General features: G+C 42.3%; 1 protein-coding gene across 1 annotated transcript; it reads left to right on the forward strand.

Moving 5' to 3' along the window:
- Positions 1-3,759: 3,759 nt before the first annotated feature.
- On the forward strand, positions 3,760-15,240 carry LOC119409179 (LON peptidase N-terminal domain and RING finger protein 3-like; the record flags this gene model as incomplete). The annotated part of the gene is made up of 12 exons (XM_037676039.1): positions 3,760-3,769; positions 5,251-5,369; positions 5,449-5,571; positions 5,680-5,796; positions 5,914-6,091; positions 6,174-6,258; positions 6,361-6,475; positions 7,225-7,346; positions 13,106-13,264; positions 13,361-13,523; positions 13,617-13,766; positions 15,082-15,240. Coding segments are annotated over 12 exons (1,500 nt in total), but the record flags the coding sequence as incomplete, so codon positions are not given.
- Positions 15,241-23,229: the final 7,989 nt, after the last annotated feature.

Below are 23,229 nucleotides of genomic sequence, written 5' to 3' on the forward strand. Positions count from 1 at the left end.
AGGATCAGACTGGGTTGTGTTGCAGCATGGGTGTGCACGACCTCACTGAGCTCATACTGCACGCACTGAGTGTGCTAACGTATTCACGTTAATGTGTCAGAAAGTTCCTGCTTATCAATATTTCCTGTGTTCCATTTGAATTGAGCCTGAATCTTGAATATCCAAATAATTCTGTTTGCTCTCCTACACTTCCATTTTTAATCAAATTTATTTATAGAAGTGCCTCAAGGCCAACTGCCATATCTGCATAAGTTTTTGGAGTTGTGAAACAGGCTATATAAGTGACCTCGATAGTGCTGCAGGTTTTGTAAGGCAGTGCTTTTTTTTCACAACACATTTTGTAATGTTTTTTTAAAACACTTGTGCTGTCATGTAACTTGAGACCTAACATCACTACAAATTCAGTGTTTCAAGACATGAGCAAAGGTCGGTGCTTTTTTCCTTTATGACAATCAGGAGTTCTGTGACTATAAAGGTTTCAGCAAACAGCAGCATGCAAAATCAAACACACTAAAGATTTTTCATAGCCAACTGATAAAATCTGTTCATCAGTAAGCAGGGCTGGGTACCTTTCTAAAAATATTGGTACCGGTGTCGGTTCCTTCACTTCGGTGTCGGTTCCTGGACGGTTCTTTTTTCTGTACCAATTTTGTAATTACTATTAATTCTAACAAGAATAAAATGACGTTACACATTACAGTACAAATTGTGAGTTTTATTTTTTAACTTTGGTATTTTTCTATTCCAAGCAGTTTTCTTACATAAAAACAAACAAATAATTTCCAGTTCAAAAGACCAGTTTCAAACCAGTGACACGTCAGTGTAATGTTCACTGCTACACACTGAGGACCTTTTCACTGAACAGTTTGTCTTCAGAAACATCAACATGTCTGTTTTCTTTGGACACAAACAAGATGACGGTGTCTCCAGCAGTAGAACATGTTCACTCTGAGGGTGTAGATGATGATTGTTGCACACACAGATACCTGGTTGTCAGTTTGACATATTGTCCCTCACATTCCACCAGCAGGTCACTGGAGTCACTGAGGTTAGGGATGATGCAGACTTCTGCACCTCTGTGTCTCTGCCTGAATCTTCTCTGTGGTTCTCTGGGGTTTAGGGCTCTGATCATCTCCCTAATTGACATGAGAACAAAACATCAACAATAACATGGTTGTGTTGTTATTGATCAAAAAACATTATCTAGGCTGAGAGATAAAAGCTTAACTGGTCAACAAAATCCTTTACAAACCACCACCTTCCAACATCAGTAGAGAGGAGAGGGACGCACTCACCACTCTTAGCAAGGACAAAAACATCATCATTCTCCCAGCAGACAAAGGAAGGTGCACAGTGATTTTGAACCAGAAAGACTATCATGAGAAAGTTACGACACTCCTTAGTGACTTAAACACTTATGAACCTCTGAAAAGAGATCCAGGAAGTGGTTACAAGAAGAAGTTAATAGATTGCCTGAAAATTTTGGAGCAGGACAAGGCTATTGACCGTATTCTGTACCACAGACTGTACCCAGGGGAGGCCACACCTAGTCTGTATGGTTTACCTAAAATCCACAAACAAGGTGTACCTTTAAGACCTATTGTTAGCATGATTAACTCTGTCACTTACAATGTTTCCAAATATCTGGCGTCTGTACTCATCCCTTTAGTTGGCAGCTCAGAACACCACATACAGAACACCATGGACTTTGTGGACAAGGTGAGGGATGTCATCATGGAGACTGATGGAACAATGGTCTCTTTTGATGTCACATCACTCTTTACCTGCATTCCTGTTGATGATGCAGTAGAGGTGGTCAGTTTAAGATTAAAATCAGACACCACTCTGAGCAGCAGGACCACGCTTTCCACAGAACAACTGTGTCAACTCTTGAAACTGTGCCTGCAGTCAATCTACTTCACATATGGGGAGCAATATTATAGGCAGAAACATGGGTGTGCTATGGGGTCTCCAGTTTCTCCTATTGTTGCCAACCTGTACATGGAGGAGGTAGAAAAGAGAGCCTTGACGTCCTTTTCAGGGACACCACCAAGTCATTGGTTCAGGTATGTTGACGACACCTGGGTTAAAATCAAATCTCAGGAAGTCCAACATTTTACTGACCACATCAACTCTGTGGATAAATACATCAAGTTCACACGAGAAGATGTAAAAAATGGCAGGTTGGCTTTCTTGGACTGTGAGGTCTCAGTCTCTGATAGAGGACATTTGCAAACTGAGGTGTACCGCAAACCCACCCACACAGACCAGTATTTGCAGTTTGACTCCCATCACCCTTTGGAGCACAAGTTAGGAGTCATCAGGACTCTGTATCACAGAGCAGACAGCGTCCCCACTAGCTCAGGAGCCAGGCAGAAGGAGAAATCCCACACAAGACAGGCTCTAGAGCAATGTGGATATCCTAACTGGGCCTTCCTGAAAGCAGAGAAGAAACCCAAACAGGACTCCAGTCAGCCATCAGGTGAAAAGGAGGAACCCAGACCCAGACCAGTGGTCATTCCGTATGTTGAGGGGGTATCAGAGAAACTGAGACGTTTATTTTCTAAACATAACGTCCCAGTGGCTTTTAAACCCCAAAATACATTACGGCAAAGACTGGTTCATCCCAAAGATCCAGTCCCCTGGCACAAACAGAGTAATGTTGTGTATGCTGTTCAGTGTCAGGAGGGTGATCAGTCTTACATCGGGGAAACTAAACAGCCACTGGCCAAAAGGATGGCCCAGCACAGAAGATCAACATCATCAGGCCAGGACTCTGCGGTCTACACTCATCTCCAGGCCAGCGGTCACTCTTTCAAGGATGAAGATGTTCACATCCTGGACAGAGAGTAACGATGGTTTGAGAGAGGAGTAAAGGAGGCCATCTTTGTGAAAAGAAACCGTCCATCATTAAACAGGGGCGGAGCCTCCAGGTTCAACTGTCCCCCTCTTACAATGCTGTGATTGCTAGTATCACTCAGCCCTCTGTGAGTAGTAAACAGCCATCAGTGTGCTAATGATCCATTGTTATGCTGATGGTCCTTCTTGAGCATGTGATCAGCTGGTTTTGGTTGTCAGCAGCAAACTGGTTGATCCACTCTGAGAAGGTGCTATTTAAGAGACTGAGCTGAAAACAGCACCTCAGACTGAGGAAGTCTCTTGGATGAGAGACGAAACGTTTCTAGATTTTTTTGCTTTGTTTTGTTTTTTGGTTTTTTGAATGTCCAGAGGACCAGATTGAACTTTTTTGGATTTTTCTACCTGGATTATTGAGCATGCATCAGAAAATCCTTTACAGTTTAATTTACCTCCAACATGCAGTTGCACTGTAGAAAAAGCAGCAAACTTTTAACAACAAAGTCTGATTGTCCTGTGGCCCCGACCTCACTTTTTTTTTACCTCCTCACATCAGGGTCAGAACCTCCTGTGAGGAGAACATGAACATGAACAGTGAACATTAGTGAACTGTTTAAGCAGCTGATCCAATGGATGAGCACATTTTTACAAGCTAAGATTTATGTTACTGTCAATCTTTAGTTAGCTTCTGAGTTTAGCTAGCTACATACATAAAATAAATTTACACACTAATATCTTAAAGTTAGCGTTACATGGATCATAATTTATTTCACCGCGATGTACGTGTTAAGCTGCAGTTACGCTAACAAACATAAACTCACCAGCTGAAGCACACAGAGCCGTCCTCGGAGTTCTTTGATGAAGAGTCCAGTCGTGGAGATAATGATTCAGGACGTTCAGGCTCTACTCACAGGCTGACTAATGCTGAGAGGAGGAAGGGGAGGCTGCTGAACTCCTCTCTCCTCGCAGAAAAACACAGACAACTTTCTGCAGCGCGTGTTGTCTAAGCCATTCGACAACACTCGCTGCACACATGAACCCGTCTGTGGGCGTCACCAGCACCAAAGACATAATTATACATAGATTTGGTACGGCAGCTCTATACAGCTCTGGGTGTAATCTGGGTGTAGTCTGTTTGTCATATGTCTGGTGTTTTGCCTGCCTGCATGCTGAAACCACGTGACACGTTACAGCCAATACCGAAACTTGACACCGAAAGAAGAGAGACATTTCAATACATACACCAACTGGTTAAGTTCGGTCGGTGCCATAAAAGAACTTCGGTTCGGTACTCAGCCGTATCAGTAAGATACTGTATGATAGACTCATCAACGTAATTATGTTTTTTAAGTGTTGCTACATTGTTCTAGTAGCTAAAGAACTGTTTTAATTTTTTTAATACTTGAATTAAGTATGTGTTAGCAGTAATTAGTATTTTTTTATTTGCTGTTGTGGTTTTAGCCTCTGATTCCCTGTTGGTGGTATTGATTGTTTTATATTCTGTATATATTTATTGTTATTGTCCAGGAGTTGCGGATAAAAACAGCTGTTGGCTAAATGTGACATAATGACACTACCTCTTTAGGGTGCGTTCACACCAGCGCTGTTGTCATGAACTCTAGCTTGTTTTCCTAGAAAGTCCGGTTCGTTTAGGGAGGTGTGAACACGCCATCGAACTCTGTCACGGAACAAAAAGGCGAACTCTGGCCCGGGCTAAAACCTAGGTCTGGGTCCGGTAGAAGAGAACTCCAGTGTGGTTGGAGTACAGTGTGAATGTAAACAGACTGAGCCCCGCTCCACAAGCAAGAAGTGGAGTACAGCGCAGGGCAAACAAACACACATTTCTCTGACCTCATATGGAGCCGTCAGCTGCCTTGTGTGAAAAACAATATTCTCCATGGTCTTCTGCCTCATCTTCTGCTCATGCTGAGTCCATTGTTGAAAAATTACAAAATATAACTCCTAAAACCGCTACAACTTGATGCCATTCCGTTTTTATTTCCAGAAGAAGAAGAAGTGTCTTCAGAGGTTTTTGTGTTGTTTCTCTCAGTAGTTCTTGGTGCATCGCCCCCACAGGCGAGTTGGGGAACAGGTTGGTTCAACAAGTTGGCTCGACTGCACAGTGCAGTGTGAATGCAAACGCACCAGCTCAAATGTAACAAAAGGTCATGAATATTGGTCCCGAACCGAACCGAGTCTACCGGACTATTAGGTGTGAAAGAGTGTATTGCTGTTATACATGGTCCCAAAGAAACAAAATCAACTTAATCTTGACACTTAAAAGTGACTAACTGAAGATAGAAAACTGAAAATAGATTAAAGGTGCAGCTTGGACTCTTCTTAATTACACCCCCCATCTATTCTAATAATGGTCCTCCCTGTGGTTTTCTTCAGCACCCACTGACCACATCCTATTCAGTAACCGGTCTCAGATCCACTCCAGTCTGAAGCACCATGAAAAGGCTCTGATGGATGCAGAAATGGCCTGCAGACTCATGCCCCTCTGGTCCAAGGTAAAGCAGAGTGATGAAGTATTGGTTGTTTAGCTTGCAGTTTGAACATAAAGTGATATTTCTTTCCCTTTGACTTCAGGGTCATGTTTGTAAGGCTCAGGCCCTGGTGTCATTTGGAAGGATTGAAGAGGCTCTGAGAGAGTACCTGATCTGCCTCTCCATAGAGCCGGACTGTAGACTGGCCAAAACAGAGGCTCACAAGGTTGTTGTTGTTTTTAGTTTGTTTCTTATCAAATATTTTATGTCTTTGCATTTGCACACAATTGTGATAATAAGAGTACCTCCTTCATTGTTTGTTTCATTCCCTCAGCTCCTCAGTGAGATCCTGGCACCAGTCACAGATCAGGTCCCTGGACCCATCTCAGACCATTCCAACATCCTGTCTTCCAGAGCACACATCAAAAGCAGCCTCACTTCCCCAGTACAGGTGATAAATGCTCTAACACTGACAGTTGGTACGGCCCGTAGCACAGGGGGCTCGCAGCTTGTTTTGTTCTTTCCACTAAACTGTTAACCCTGTCTTGCACCTGTGTGTGTCCCTCAGACCCTCAGTCCTGGCTTTTGGTCTTCAGAATCTCCTCTATCTGTACCTGAGGTGTCAAAGAGGAGTCAAGAAATCTCTGAAACCATGAAGATTCATGACTGTCTTCTCCTGAAACGGAAACGAAGGAACACGGAGGAGGAACAGGGGACCAAGGGACGTCAGAAGAAATCAAAGTCTGGTGAGCATACCACCAGGAGCGTACACATAATGTCCTTAGATCTGTGTTATGTCATTCACTGTTTGACAACCTTGCCATGCAGAGCCAGTACATGAGTCTGAGTCTTTGAGTTCTGTGTCAACTGACCTCATGGACCCAACAGATCTGGAGTGTTCTCTGTGTATGAGGTGAGCTTTATTTCACCCATATACATGGGTAGGGTGAAAGGGTTATAACTCACTGTTAACTCAATTAATAATTAATTACCTTTACATGTGTTTCCCCTCCAGACTTTTCTACGAGCCGGTGACAACGCCGTGTGGTCACACGTTTTGTCTTCAGTGTCTGGAGAGATGTCTGGACCACAATCCAAAGTGTCCCCTTTGTAAAGAAGAGCTATCTGAGGTATGATGCACTTCCCCTGAGTCCAAGCATGATGCCTGAAATCAAATCTAACATGTTGTGGGGTACCTCAAGCCTTCATATTAGGCTCCTCTTTCTTTAAATTATTGCTTACTGCCATGAAAGTCATGTAAACGTATCATATTGCAATTATTTATATAAAGCAATTCAATTCAGTTAAGTTCAGTTTACCAGTTTAAAGTGCCAATTACAACAATAGTTCTCTTACAGAATCTAAAAAAAGTTAAGTCTGGTCCTCTGGACGTTCAAAAAACATAAACAAAAAAAAGTGTAGAAAAGTTTCGTCTCTCATCCGAAAGACTTCTTCAGTCTGAGGTGCTGTTTTCAGCTCAGTCATAAATGGCACAGCTCCTCTGACTGAAGAAGTCTTTTGGATGAAAGACGAAACGTTTCTGCACTTTTTTTTGTTTTTGTTTTTTGAACGTCCAGAGGACCAGACTTAACTTTTTTTTAGATTTTTCTGCCTGGATTATTGAGCATGCAACAAGATATTCTCTTACAGAACATTGATCAATTTATACTGATGCTGAAATCCATCTTTTTATCACTGACCTTTTATCCCTTGATTATTTAATTGCAAATCCATCCATCCACTCATACATTTTCCTTACCTGCTTTCAAACATTTTTGTTTTTTAAATGTGTCATAGAAATAAATGTAGGCTTGACTTAATTTCTTCCAAGGAAAATATTTCTTTGATTTATTGATTGTCCCTTTGTGTCTCTCTTCAGTACTTGGTTCAGAGGCAGTGCTGTAAGACAGAAATAATGAAAAAGCTGATATCGAAGTATCTTCCCTCTGAGTTCATGGAAAGACAAAGAGTCCACCTGGAGGAGATGGCTGAACTTTCCAAGTGAGTTTAGCTGACATCATAAGTTTACACTGCAGGCAAATGTGGCCCAAATCTGATTTTTTTTTTTTTTTGCCCATATGTGACTCAGATTAGATTTTTTGTAAACAGTCTGATAGTGACCAATCCATCCATTATCTTTTACCCACTTCTTCCATTTTGGGTCACGGGGATCACCAGTGCCTATGTCCAGCAATCACTGTGCGAGGGGCAGGGTACACCCTGGACAGGTCGCAAGTCCATCACATTAGTGACCAATCCATTTTTTAAATTATTATTTTTTTCAAATCTGACCCAGGTCTTTTTCATACATGGTACTGAATCTGGAACTTATCTGATGTTTTTCAAAATGACCTCAGTCTGAATGGTCATATTACATTTCATCTGACTTTTATGTCATTAAAAAAAAGAGGTATGTGGATTGATCTGAATACTGATATAATGATACGAAAGTCACTTCCACACAATGGTGCTTGGAACTTTGTATGTAAATAATAAATAGACATTATTTAGCACCTTTCTATCTAATCAAGATACTCAAAACGCTTTACAACACAATCTGTGCCCTCATTTAACCAAAATGTCTTAAAGCTACAGAACAGAAGTCCAGTTGCTTTTTTTTAACTTTCTAGATTTGCCATGTCCCGGATGACTGAGAATCTACACCAACACATGATATCAATGTTTGTGTGGGATCATATAGATACTAACGTGATGGAATGGATACTTGAGTTGGTTTCTGTCCTCTTCTTAGTCACTCCTGTTCCAGAAGTGCAGTTCCTGCACCTGAGTAGACAGGAAGCGGCAAGATCAAATATAAACAGGACTAAACAAGCTTGGACGATAATAATTCAATCGATTCTGATTGCATAACAACTTCAGAATCAATACACATGTGCTAACATGTAGCATTCATATTTATTTCCATAAACAGTGTACTGTGTGTGACATCGTGTCTTTTTCCATATATAGAACAAAAGTACCACCCCGGTATGTGTTGTCATCACTGTATGTTTTCACACAATGGTGAAATTAGTTCTGCATTTAGCCCTTCACACCTGAGATACACCCAGGTGGAGCAGTGGGCAGCTATGTAAGTGCCTGGGAAGCAATTGGGGGTTAGGTGTATTGCTCAAGGACACCACAGCATGTGGCAGGGAGTTGAACCTGCAACTTTCTGGGTCAAAGTTGGCTGCCCTACCTTACCCCATCTTTTTTCTGCATTTGTGGGACACTTCAGGACCATAGATTGTTAGCACTTGAATCTGATGGAGGTTGCATTTAAATTATAATCTGAACGACCACGCACACACAAAAAAAGAAACATTATCTGCAGTTACGATTCTGTCTGCTGTGTCTTGTGTCAAACATAAACTCTATAATATCCTGATGTATGCTCAATAATCCAGGTAGAAAAATCCAAAAAAGTTCAATCTGGTCCTCTGGACATTCAAAAAAAAATAAAATAAAATAAAACAAAGCAAAAAAATATAGAAACGTTTCGTCTCTCATCCAAGAGACTTCCTAAGTCTGAGGTGCTGAAGTTTGGATAAACTCTATAAATATCTTTGTCTAATTTTACCTGCTGACCTACTTTACTGACTCTCTGACCTTTTAAGGCTCCCACAGACTTGGGCAGACCTCAGTCCCTGCGGAAACTGTGCGCACTGTCCGCAGATGTCGAGCGTACACCCTGACCGGCTGAAGCCCGGCTCCGCAGGCAAGGGGCATTTACCTTTGGGACAAATTGAGTTTGCCAATTTGCTGACACGCCTACTGGATTGATTGACAGGTTGCAAAAAAACAAACACAAAAAATGAGAGCTGGTAGCCCAGCAGCAGTGGTGGTCTGTGTTTATATGTTGTTAATGAAAAGTTCTAAGAAATAAAACAAACGGAGTGCTGACCCTGCAGCCCACACATCAGACCAGCTCATCAGGAAATCTTCAGACCCTCCCGCAGCCACACAGGGCCTGATTTTAATTCTCTCATGACAAATTCCTTCATTTCTCACAATTTCAGTCATGGCATCAATGGACAATTCAATTCAGTTTATTTATATAGCACCAAATCACAACAAAGTTGTCTCAGGGCACTTTACAGAAACATTCACATACATAAAAGCCAATTAGTAGTTCTCTATCTAAGGAATCCAGCAGACAAGATGAATCTTGGCTTCGATGCAGTCTCCCATCCTGAGCAAGCACAGTGGCAACAGTGGAAAGGAAAAACTCCCTTTTAAAAGGAAGAAACCTCAAGCAGAACCAGGCTCAGGACAAGCGGCCATCTGCTTTGACCGGCTGGTTGAGAGGACAGGAAGGAGAGACAGACGAACACAGAATGGTAGGTCCAGGTATAAGTCCAGGTGTATCTGAAAGACAAAAAAACACATGTTAAGGACAAGGAGGAAGAGATCGCTTGCCTCTTGGAAAAAACAAAAGAAAAGAAAAGGCCATTAAACCAGACCAGGGATGAAGAAGGGGAATTTAATACATTGGTGTCGCATACAAAACAGTCAGTCGCCGGGCAGTTTATTGCGCAACACCAAGTACGCATACACGGTCGTGAAAATTAATCTTTGCAAGGACATGCCCTGCAGGTGCCTGCTTCGAGTCTAATCTGGTACGTGCATACCTCCGCCGACTGAGGTCCGCCCGACTATGTGGAACCTTTAGATTCCATTAGGGCTGGGCTGGGCCATATCATATCGTTTACGATAATACCAGTCAAAAAAGCTTGCCCGGGAAAATAAAGATATCATGATATGCTAATTTCATGACGTAATTACGTCGGTGTTTGCCCTGCCCCGTTAACAGAACCGAGCATGCCAAACTACCGAACTGAACTGCCCCCCCCCCCCCCCAATCCACCTGTCTGTACTGGCATAACTCTAATTAGCTGTGCACAATACTAGCTAGCAAAAATGCTAAAAACAAACAACGCACAGCTTGGCTGAGTTTCTCCATGCAGCTCTAAACTGCAGGTACAGACAGTGACAGCTCAACTGTCTCTCCCTCCCCCCACCAGCGCAGCTCAGCATTTTTCTCTCTCCCCACCTCGCTCTGGGCTGCCGGTGCAGGCGCAGTTCGGCTGGGTCCCCCCGGCTCTAAACTGCCAGTACAAACACGCGCAGGTCTGTCTCTTGAGTTCCACAGTCCATGGACCAAGAGGCAGAGAATCAAATCAGAGCAGTCAGAGAAATGGAATCATTCCTGTGAGGAAGCTGAAACAGCACAGGCTTCAGGGTCAGCTGATCACATTGTCACGAGTTTTGGAAGTTATAGCTCATTTAAAGGCAACATATATTTTGTACATTACATTTATGCTCAACAGATCTTAAGCTTCATTTTATTAGTTATTTTGGGGAAACTGCACCTGCACTTTAGTTTTTGTGGTAGATTTTGGTGATCTATATTTTGTGCAGACTTTTTCAATCTAAATAACAGAAGAATCATTTTTATTTTTTATTTTTATACTTTGAGATGGAATACTTTACTAAATAAAGTAATTTCAGTAAAATTAACCCTTGTTTTTTTATCCATCCATCCATCCATTATCTTCCGCTTATTCCGAAGTCGGGTTGCGTGGGGCAGCAGCTTGAGCAGGGAGGCCCAGACATCTCTTTCCACAGCCACCTCTTCCAGCTCTTCTGGGAGGATTCCAAGGTGTTCCCAGGCCAAATGAGAGACATAGTCTCTCCAGCGTGTCCTGGGTTTTCCCCGGGGTCTCCTCCCTGTTGGACATGCCCAAAGCACCTCTCTAGGGAGGCGCCCAGGGGGCAGAATGAATCCTTACCAGATGCCCGGACCACCTCAATTGGCTCCTCTCAATGTGGAGGAGTAGCAGTTCTACTCCGAGTCTGTCCCGAATAACTGAACTTCTCACCCTATCTCTAAGGGAGAGTCCAGCTACCCTGCGGAGAAAACTCATTTCAACCACCTGTATCCACAATCTCATTCTTTCGGTCACTACCCAGAGCTCATGACTATAGGTGAGGGTAGGAACGTAGACCAAGCGGTAAACAAAAAGCTTTGCCTTACAGCTCAGCTCTCTCTTCCCCACAACAGACTGGTACAGAGTCCGCAGTGCTGCAGATGCTGCACCAATACGTCTGTCAATCTCACGCTCTATTCTTTCCTCACTCGTGAACAAAACCCTGAGATACTTGAACTCCTCCACTTGAGGCAGAACCTCACCCTCGACCTGAAGAGAGCAATCCACCCTTTTCCGGTTGAAGACCATGGCCTCAGATTTGGAGGTGCTGATTCTCATCCCAGCCGCTTCACACTCTGCTGGGAATTGCTCCAGTGAGAGCTGAAGATCATGGCACGATGACGCCAATAGGACTACATCATCTGCAATAAGCAGAGATGGAATCCTGAGGCCACCAAACCGGAAACCCTCTGCCAGCTGGCTGCACCGAGAAATTCTGTCCATAAAAGTTATGAACAGAATCTGTGACAACGGGCAGCCCTGGTGGAGCCCAACTCCCACCCTCAAGGGGTACGACTTACTGCCAGCAATGCGAACCGAACTCTCGCACCGCTTGTATAGAGACTGAACAGCCCGTAACAAAGGGCCCCCAATCCCATATTCGCGGAGCACCCCCCACAGTGTACCCAAGGAACACGGTCGAATGCCTTCTCCAAGTCCAGAAAGCACATGTAGACTGGATGGGCAAACTCCCATGACCCCTCAAGGACCCTAGTGAGGCTAAAGAGCTGATCCAGTGTTCTACGGCCAGCACGGAACCTACATTGTTCCTCCAACGATCGGACTCGCTTCTCCAGTACCCCTGAATAGACCTTACCAGGGAGGCTAAGGAGAGTGATGCCCCTATAATTGGAGCACACCCTCCGGTCCCCCTTTTTGAAGAGGGGAACCACCACCCCAGTCTGCCAGTCCAGTGGCACTGCCCCCGATGTCCACGCGACGTTTCAAAGGCATGTCAGCCAAGACAGCCCCACAACATCCAGAGCCATAAGGAAATCAGGGTGAATCTCATCCACTCCCGGAGCCCTGCCACCTCTGAACTTTTTAAGTCCCTCGGCAACCTCAGCCACGGTTATGGACGGATCAACTCCAAAGTCCCCTGTCTCAACTTCCTCCATGGAAGATGTGCTGGTGAGATTGAGAAGGTCAGAGAAGTATTCCTTCCACCTCCCGATGACATCACTGGTTGAGGTCAACAGCACCCCACCTTCACTGAACACAGTGTTAGTAAAGAGCTGCTTTCCTCTCCTCAGCCGCATGATGGTTTGCCAGAATCTCCTCGAAGCTGACCGAGAGTCTCTATCCAAGGTCTCACCGAACTCCTCCCACATCCGTGCTTTGCCTCAGCAACAGCCAAGGCTGCACTGTTTTTTGCTAGTTTTATATAATACTGCAGAACAAAATGTTAAGTTAATTTTGTCAAATGAATAACTATGATTTTTGTTTTTTTGTTTGTTTTTTGTTATATCACAAAATTTATCGTTATTGTCAGAATGCTCTGAAATATCACAATATTGTATTTGAGCCATATCGCCCACCCCTAGATTCCATTATGTCAGGCATCACTGTTCCTTCAGGCTGACACACACCTGTTTCCAGTAAATAAAAGTTCTTAAACTGATGAAGACATGGTGTGAATTTTTTATGTTGAACCTCAGAGTTAGTTGCAGTTGAAGCAGAGTTGATAAGGGTGTTAATGTTTTTAAAGAACATTCCTTTAGAGGGTGTCTTAAAGTAAAACTGAGAATCTTTTATTCATGTTCTATGCAGTCTTAACAAGAACGTGCCTATATTTGTGTGCACCATGGCCTTCCCCACTGTGCCCTGTCCTCTCCATATCTTCGAGCCCTGCTACAGACTGATGATTCGCAGGTGCATGGAGACAGGAACCAATTGCTTTGGCATGTGTCTAGAAGACTGTCTCAAAGGGTTAGTATGACCGCAACGCATCTACATAGTTACATGTTTTATTTTAATTGATGTAACAAAGAAAAAGATATAATTTGATCGTTCTTCTGCCTCCAGATTTGCAGACTATGGGTGTCTGTTGGAGATCCGTGATGTCAGATTTTTTTCCGATGGCCGTTCAGTAGTGGACACAATTGGTGGAAGAAGGTTTAAGGTCATTCAGCACCGTGAGAGGGATGGGTACAACACAGCTGATATAGAGTACGTGGAGGATGTGAAGGTACGCTGGTGGTAGGGCTGTGATAAAACGGAGAGATATGTCTGGCTCTAGATAGTAAGATCATAAGATGTTCAAATGTCTATGTGTGTACAGGTGGATGGAGATGCAGAGTGTGAGTTGCAGTCTCTCCATGATGCTGTGTATGAGCAGGCTCTGGTTTGGGTCAATTCTCTGAAGGTTGAGCAGAGACAACGCATTGAAGGACATTTTGGACCTATGCCTGAGAAGGACTCTGAACTTCAGGTACACAGACACAAATGTATTTATGTATTTTTTTTAGTTTGTTTTCCAATTTCCTCATGACAGAGTTTTTCCTTCCTACTGTTGCCTTCATGCTTGCTGAAGATGAGAGTCTTCGATGAAGTTAGACTCAAAGCAGCACTTTATTAACACTGTGTTCAGTGAAGGAGGGATGCTGTTGACCTCAACCAGTGACATTGTCGAGAGATGGAAGGAATACTTCTCGGACATTCTCAATCCCACCAGCACGTCTTCTATGGAGGAAACTGAGTCAGGGGACTTTGGGGTTGATCCGTCCATAGCTGCAGCTGAGGTCACCGAGGTAGTTAAAAAGCTCTGAGGCGGCAGGGCTCTGGGAGTGGATGAGATTCACCCTGTGCTCCAATTATGGGGCATCACTCTCCTTAGCCTCCCTGGTAAGGTCTATTCAGGGGTACTGGAGAAGCAAGTCCGATCGTTGGTCGAACCTCAGATCCAAGAGGAACTATGTGGGTTCCGTGCTGTCGATGGAACACTAGATCAGCTTTTTATCCTCACTAGGGTCCTCGAGGGGTCATGGGAGTTTGCCCATCCAGTCTACGTGTTTTGTGAACTTGGAGAAGGCATTTGACAGTATTCCTGGGGGTACACTGTGGGGGGTGCTCCGTGAGTATGGGATTGGGGGTCTGTTGTTACGGGCTGTTCAGTCCCTATACATTCAGTGCGAGAGTTTGGTTTGCGTTGCCGGTAGTATTTCGGACTCCTTCAGGGTGGACGTTGGACTCCACCAGGGCTTCTCGTTGTCACCGATTCTGTTCATAACTTTTATGGACAGAATTTCTTGGTGCAACCAGCGGGCAGAGGGTTTCTGATTCGGTGGACTCAGGATTCAATCTCTCCTCTTTGCAGATGTGGTCCTGTTGTTCATCATGCCGTGACCTTCAGCTCTTGCTGGAGTGGTTCACAGCAGAGTGTGAAGAAGCTGGGATGAGAATCAGCACCTCCAAATCTGAGGCCATGGTCCTCAACCAGAAAAGGGTGGATTGCTCTCTTCAGGTTGAGGGTGAGGTTCTGCCTCAAGTGGAGGAGTTCAAGTATCTCAGGGTTTTGTTCACGAGTGAGGGAAGAATGGAGCGTGAAATTGACAGACGTATTGGTGCAGCATCTGCAGCACTGCGGACTCTGTACTGGTCCATTGTGGTGAAGAGAGCTGAGCTTTAAGGCAACGCACTCTGTTTTCAGTTGTTTTGAGTCAGAGCTGGCTCAGTCACAGTAAGCCTGTTGGGCCACAGTCAGAATCATTGTCTCCTGAGTGATGGGTTGTTTCTGTGTTTTACAGGCCAGTCCCAATGGTCCCTCATGGTGCTGGTGGTTACTTGCCGTTCTTCCTCTGGAGGGTCGAGCCCAGCTACCATTCCTCGCCCTCACTTCCCTGAAAGATCGCCTCAGTGGAATCCGCAAGGTGCTGCTGTTCATGGCTCAGAGCAAACACCGGTGACAAGAAGACTGATCCACGCACAACCTCCCCAGAGCAGCTGCTGAACACTGCTTCCTCCTGTTGCTCTAGGACTGCTGCTGTCAACAGCAACAAAGATGATAAAGATGAAGATCTGACTGAAAATCTTTCATGCTTCCATTTCTCTTCATGCTGCACAGGGAAGGGTGGAGGACACTGCATTGTTCAGACAGATGGTGAATCTGAAAACAACAAAGCTGTTGGGCTTCTCTTTACATGTCCACACGTCTTCTTTCTGTTCTGCACGCATGCAACTCCTCTTACATTTCATGTGGTTGAAGCAGACAAAACTGAGTAGTTTTCATCTAAAAAAGAGAATTTTTCTTTGATTGAACTTTTAAAGACAAAACAAAATCATCAAATTTAGAAGCTCATCTCCCCCCACCACTGAAAGACATTAACATTGTCAATGTGTCGTCTTCAAGAAACCAAACTATACAGCTGAATTCTTGCATAAGTGCACTAAAGACTGTTGACTGTTATTTTAAAAAAAGTTACAGTACGTCTTGACAAATACATCTCAGTCTTATTGAAGAAAAATCTTTTCATTCAAGTCATAACTACAGACTTTAGTGTTTGCTGTTTTCTTAAATATTTCATTTCACACAATCATCAGTTCCAACAGCTTTTTTGTTGTCCATCTGTATTTGTCCTGGTTCGTTGCTTCCTTACTACTGTATGTTCCTTACAGGATATAAAAGTCCTTACACCTTTTACACTGTCGAACTGTAGACACAACCATCATTTCATCAATCGTTTCCGAACTTTTCCCAACTTCAGTGGACATACGTATATCTTGTTCACTTCATCTGAAAAACAAACAAATCCTCTAGAGGAAAAGGAAAAATAAAACACAGAAGGTAGCATAAGTGTACACACCTTTAAACTAATTCTTTAATTTAATGACGGCTTTCATTGTTCACTTATCAGACTGCAGGGAGTCTTCATGTCTTCAAATGAACTCACACATGTTCTTGACAGGCTAAGATTTCAGCTCACAACAAAACAGTTGGAACATTTTATAATTTATCCAATATGAATTAACAGTCCAGATTACAGGAGATTACTGTCACATGGAGTACACAACTAGTACTTGTCCTTCAATGTTGCTGTAGGTCTCTCAGCATCCGGACAGCTTAGCTCTTGTGTTTTCATCAGTTTTCAAGACATGTCCAGTTCTTGTTGATCCACAGGAGCTCTGCTTCTCCGTGACTTTTTACTGTTCCAGAGCACAAAAGTGCTGAAAAACATTTTTTGTATCCTTTTTGGACGTCGACCTTTCAACAGAGACGTCCTTTTTATGCTTGGTGAGCTCACTGCAGCACAATAACAGTCACTTTACCTGGTGGAAGGTGTAATTCAGTCAGAGGGTGCTCCAACAGACTGACTTAAAGACGTGCGCACGTACAAGCAGCTTTTTATTCCTCAAACAAAGAAGTTTGTTGTTCACTTGATCAATACAAGATCTCCAGTTTGTCGCATTTAAAGTGGGAAATGTTTTGGCCAGGGGAGTGGTGGTGCAAAGGTTAGAGAAGGTGGGCCTGTGATCGTAAGGTCGCCGGTTCAACTCCCCAGAACATCAAAATGTGTGTGGGAAAAGTGAAACACCCACACCTGCCGCCACCCTCACCCTGCTGGGTTCCTGAGCAAGGACCTTAACCCCCACCATCTTCTCACCTGGGCGCCCCAGTCGGCAGCTCTCCGCTCCACTCAGAGGGCTGTGGAGCCCAGTGGTGTGTGTTTGGTCAGGAAGGACGTCCGGTGTCAAAACAAATGCTAAGTCTTCATGAGAGTTAGTTCACCGTCGTGGTGACAAAGGGGGCAGCCAAGAGAAGAAGAAAGTGGGAAATGTTTCGAAATAATTATCATCTTTTTTTAAAGCGTCACAAACTTCAGTTGTTTTTTTTAAAGGATCTTGACACTTTTATACCCACTTCATCTTTTTCTCATCCAGCTGAAAACCAAACTGCATTTCTTGTGGTTTCACCTTTTGGACTAGTCTGTCTTCATGCTGTCCATGATTTATAGTTTTATTTATTTATGCAGTGACATTGTCTACATCTCACAATGAAAGACTAGCTGCTCACAAGCCTGGTTGTGTGGTGCTTGTAGAAACTCTGAGCTGTTTGTTGTTGTGTGTACTTTTATGGCACATGCTGATAGACTCACAATAGAAACTTTGTGAATTTGCTTCCAGGGAAAATTCCTTCCCAGAACTTCAGTTCTTGGATTTCAGGTGTCCCAGGAACATGTAGAACTTCAGTGGCCTCAGTGTATTTAAACTTCTTGCCTCCTTGAGATGCACTCACAGGGTAAAGGAACCACCTGTAGAGCCATTCCCTTCATTATTTGACTCTCTCTTGTTTTTCTGTGACACTTGTCAATAAGGGAAACTGTTCGTGCACCATCCGTTTACAACACACTGATGTTTGATAAGAAAGTAAAGGCCGGTGCCTTTAATCCACACAAACACAGAGTGCATGAACTCATTTCTTTCTTTTTTATGGACGGACCATAGTTCATTAAATCAGTTTATTTCATTGTGATATAGTTTCATAAAAGGAGAAACCTCTAAACATGTTTGAGAAAAATGTGTTGCTGAGAATCATCTTGAGGCCTTGCTGATATCTGTAATTGTTTTTGTGGCAAAAGCACATTTTTTAAAACGAAAGGTTTTTCAGCTTTATCTTTTTAAAAGCTTTTATTTTGTAAACAAAGTTTTCAAAGATTTTTACATGTTTTATGTTGTATTTTTCATTTTTGTTGTGCTTTCTCCACTGGATTTCACAGTAAACAAAGTCTCATTTTGAATCATCATAATGTGTAGTCCACGTGTTGTTGGAAGCTGGAGAAACTAAGAATGAGATTTTTTTCAACATGACAAGCTGTAATCCACTAACGTGTAAATATGACATTGTAATCTATGTGATAATATCTACACTGAGACCGAATGACCTATTATTAGCCACTGTAAACTCTTACAGTTATTTATAAAAACTGTGAACAACTTCTGAGTCTTGCTGCATAAACTATCTAGAAAAGATGTCTGTCACCCAAATGCAACGTCATGTACAAAAAATACAGATGTTTCTTACAGATGTCTTTTCTCATTTATGTGAACAATTTGAAGTAAAGGGACATTAATCCATTTAAATATTTTCAGTGATGGGTCATTTTAATTCATTAATTTGATTAATTTTCTGCTTCACGTCATCCTTGTCAGGAAGCTGGAGGGCAGGAGATTATCCCAGCAGTCAATAAGAAATGTATATTATTGACAAAAATGGACGTTTCACATACAGAGATTTTTCAGTGTTTAATATATTTATTAATTTTCCACATAGAAACAAATAAAAACAACATACATACAAGGAAAAAAAAAAAAAAAACCCAAAGAACCCCTCCCCCCTCCCAGCACCCCTCCCCCCAGTAAATACTGTCCCCTACAAGGTATGTCACAAAAACAATTAAAACAGTTCAAACATCATTATCAAGATTTATGGGTCTACGTTCAGCCAAAATCCTAAGAGCGTGTTATTCCTGGACCTGTGTCGAGGGTTCATTGAAAAAAGTAATAAAAGATTTCCAAGTTTTATAAAATCTATTTTCAGAGCCCTTCATCACACACCTGATTTTCTCTAGTTTTAGATTAATTAGTACCTCCTTTATCCAGCTTGACACTGTGGGTGGAGCAGCATCTTTCCACCTAAGAAGAATTAAACGACGCGCCAGAAGAGTTGAAAAAGCGATTACCTTCCCTCCTCCCGTAGGTAAACTTAATCCTTCAGGAGTAATCCCAAATATCAGCATAAATGGGTTTGGGGTAATATGGACTGCTAAAACAGCTGAGAGTGCTTCACAGATACCAGCCCAGTATATCTGTATCTTGGGGCAACTCCAAAACATATGCACTAATGTGGCTTCCTCCGACCTACATCTGTCACATATAGGGTCAATTTGAGGGTAAATTTTAGCCAGTTTAGATTTATCCAAATGTGCCCGGTGTACCACTTTGAACTGAATAAGAGAGTGCCTCGCACACATTGAAGATGAGTGAATTTTCCTCAAAACATCAGCCCAAACTGCTTCACTCGTAATTTGAAGGTCCTGCTCCCAGGATTGTTTAATTATGACAGAGGATTGGGAATCTAAATGAGAGATCAGCTTTATCAAAGAAGTAACTGCTTTAGTTTTTGTTGGATCAAAAGACATCAGCTCATCGATTACATTATCAAGAGGTTTGTCAGGAAATTTTGGAGTGGATGAGGCAATAAAATGCCTAATCTGTAAATATCTGAAAAAGTGCGAGGTTGGCAAATCATATTTATTAGACAGTTGCAGAAAAGAGGCAAACTTGTTTTCAACAAAAAGATCTTTAAAATTTTTTAAACCTTTACTTCGCCACCCACTAAAAGTAGCATCCTGCAGTGAAGGAGGAAAAAGATTATTAAACGCAATTGGACTAGAAAAACTTAACTGATGAAGGCCAAAATGTTTCCTAAATTGTGAGTAAATTTTGAGGGAGTTATAGACTACACGGTTAGAAGAGATACGATTTAGAGGTAAGGGTAAGGATCCGCCGATCAAAGTTGGCAGAGATAAAGGGGAGCAGAGGGACTTTTCCATCTCCACCCAAATGGGACCCCCATCTTTGGAACTATAATACACCCAAAAGGACATACAATACAAATTACTTGCCCAATAGTAGTGTCGAATATTAGGAAGAGCCAGACCCCCATCTTGCTTTGACTTTTGCAGGTGGGCTCTTTTTAGACGAGGTTTTTTACCATTCCAGATATAAGTCAAAATGGCTGAATCTAGCTTTTTAAAATAAGCCCCCGGAATGAAAACAGGGAGACACTGAAAGAGGTAAATAAATTTAGGGAGTACTGACATCTTGATTGTATTTACCTTGCCTATTAGAGAGAGGGGGAGGGCCGCCCACTTAGTTAAATCCTGCTGGACATCAATAAGCAATTTATCAAAGTTATTTTTGTAAAGATCTTCAAATGTCTTTGTTATCGTAATGCCCAGATAAACAAAACTATGAGTAGCTATCTCAAAAGGTGTATTATTTGTGATATAGTCTAGGGATTTGGAATTCAAAGACATAAGTTTGCTCTTATGCATGTTTACTTTATACCCAGAAATTTCTCCAAACTGAGAGAGGAGTGTCGATATGTGAGGGATAGTCAGTTCTGGCTCAGACACATACAACAAAAGGTCGTCAGCATAAAGAGAAAGTTTATGCTCCACCCTACCCCTGGTAATACCCTTAATATTGCTCTGTGTCCTTATAGCCAGAGCCAACGGCTCAATGGCCAAAACAAAAAGTAAAGGACTAAGTGGGCAGCCCTGCCGGGTCCCGCGGAACAAGCTAAATAGTTTAGAATAGAAGTTATTTGTCAAAATCATGGCTGATGGCGAGAAATACAATAGCTTAACCCACGATATAAATGTCCTGCCAAAACCAAATCTCTCCAAAGTTTCAAACATATAGGTCCATTCCACTCTATCAAAAGCCTTTTCTGCATCCAGGGAGAGAAGGCATTCAGAGTCATTTTGACTAGGGGTATGCATGATATTCAATAAACGACGTATATTATAAAAAGAGCGTCTGTTTTTGACAAATCCTGTCTGGTCTGGAGATATGACACTCGGTAAAATTCGCTCCAAGCGGCAGGCTAACACTTTTGCCAATATTTTGTAATCACTATTCAGTAATGATATCGGCCTGTAAGATGAACATTCTGTGGGGTTTTTATCTTTTTTAAGCAATAGTGTTATACAGGCTTGATTCAAGGTAGAAGGAAGGGATCCTCTACCAAAGGAGTGTCTAAACATATTTGCCAAAATTGGAGCCAGTTGTTTAGAAAATGCTGCATAAAACTCATTTGGCAGGCCATCTGGACCAGGTGATTTTTTGGGTTGTAATAATTTGATTGCCTCTACAATCTCCTGCTCTGAAATAGGTGAATCCAGAGAGGATACTTGATCAGGGCTTAGGTTGGGGATAGGCAAGTGTCCAAAAAAGTTCTGCAAAAGATTAGTATTACAGCTGTTATCAGAGCTATATAATTTATTATAATAACATTGAAAGGCCTTATTTATTCCTTGCTGGTCTGTGATAATGCTGCCATCCTGAGCTGTTATCCCACCAATTGTCATTTTGGCTCTTGCTCCCCTAAGTTGTCTTGCCAGAACCTCCCCAGCTTTATCACTATGTTCATATGAATAACTTCTATTTTTCAGCAGTAAATATTCTATTGGTTGAGATGTAATTAAATTATGTTCTGCACGGAGCCTACAGCGTTCTTTATACAACTGTTGGGATGGAGCTTGTGCATTTCTGCTGTCCAAGTCTGCGATTTGACTCTCGAGTTCGATTTGCTTGGACATAGAGTCCCTTTTCTTCTTAGCCACAAAGGATATTATCTGACCTCTTATATATGCCTTGAAGGCTTCCCAGACAGTAGAAATTGAAACATCTGGGGTCATATTAATTTCTAAAAAAAGGGAGATCTGGTTCGACATAAATTTAACAAAGTTCTCATCAGACAACAGGAGGGAGTTGAACCGCCAGTACTTTCTTTGGGCCCCTACTTCAGGTATCCTAAATTCAATTGAGAGAGGAGCATGGTCAGACACCACTATGGGTTGATATTCACAGTTCTGCACGTATGATGTTAGTTTATTATCAATAAAGAAATAATCAATCCTGCTGTAGCTCCCATGGGCATGGGAAAAAAAAGAGTATTGTCTGTCCTGAGGGTGCAAAAGACGCCAAAGATCTGATATACCATAATCTGAAAGAAAGGACTTTATATACGTTACCGATTTGGATACAATATAGCCCGGCTTAACCGAAGACCTGTCCAGCACAGGGTCAAGACATAAGTTGAAATCCCCTCCCATAATCAGCGGATGAGTATCTAAATTCGGGAGCAGCCTAAAGAGACGAGAAAAAAATTGAGGATCATCAAAATTTGGAGCATAAACATTAACTAATGTCACATTCACATTATAAAGTTTTCCAGTTACAATAATATATCTTCCATTAGGATCAGCAACCACCACTGCAGGTGTAAATGATATATTTTTATTAATAAGTATTGCAACTCCTCTGGCTTTACCCTGAAAAGTTGAATGAAAAAGCTGCCCCACCCACACTTTAAACGAATACTATCTCGGTTATTGAGATGAGTTTCTTGAAGGAACATAATTCCTGCACCTAAATTTTTCATATGTGTGAGGGCCTTTTTCCTTTTAATGGGATGATTCAGACCCTTAACATTCCAGGTAATCATTTTAAAGTTGCCTGCCATATTACTCATAATAAAAAAGAAAAAACAGAACAGAGAATGCCAAGGTATCAGGCAAATAAAGAAATACATCCTGGCTGAGCGAAAAGAAAAACATAATTTTAACAGTGACAGTAAGCTCCCCACTTCCCACCCCACCCCTTCCCAATAACCCCCTGGTGAAAATAGCTGCTGGAACAAACAGCACACCTAACTTCTCTAAATGTAACACCTCTATGCTACTACTACCTAAATAAATCTTCTCCCCCTCCTCGCCTTACAGGTAATATTAAACACAAATAAAACCACCAAGCCAAAGTAAAATCTTGTCATTAATTAAAAAAAAATAGAAAAATGAAAAAAATTGGGCAAACACCGAACAGCCCATAACAAAAATAATGTCTATTACTTACTGAGGTGAAAATAGACCAGTTGCAACAACCTCAATAATTAAACGTTTATACATTATCTGAATCCGTTCTGTAGCTCTGCACCTCCAGAGCCATCAGTCAGGCAGAACTGTTAAAAGTTTGGATGAACTTTTCAGCATCAGACACGGAGCCAAATGTTGTGCGGGTACCGTCTGTGTTAGTAATCCGAAGTCTTGCTGGGAACATCAGCGCTGGTTTTAGACCCAGTTTATACAAGGATGACATCACCGACCTGTATT

The sequence above is a fragment of the Nematolebias whitei genome, chromosome 4, assembly GCF_014905685.2.
Source record: "Nematolebias whitei isolate Nwh7 chromosome 4, NemWhi1, whole genome shotgun sequence".
Lineage (NCBI taxonomy): Eukaryota > Metazoa > Chordata > Actinopteri > Cyprinodontiformes > Rivulidae > Nematolebias > Nematolebias whitei.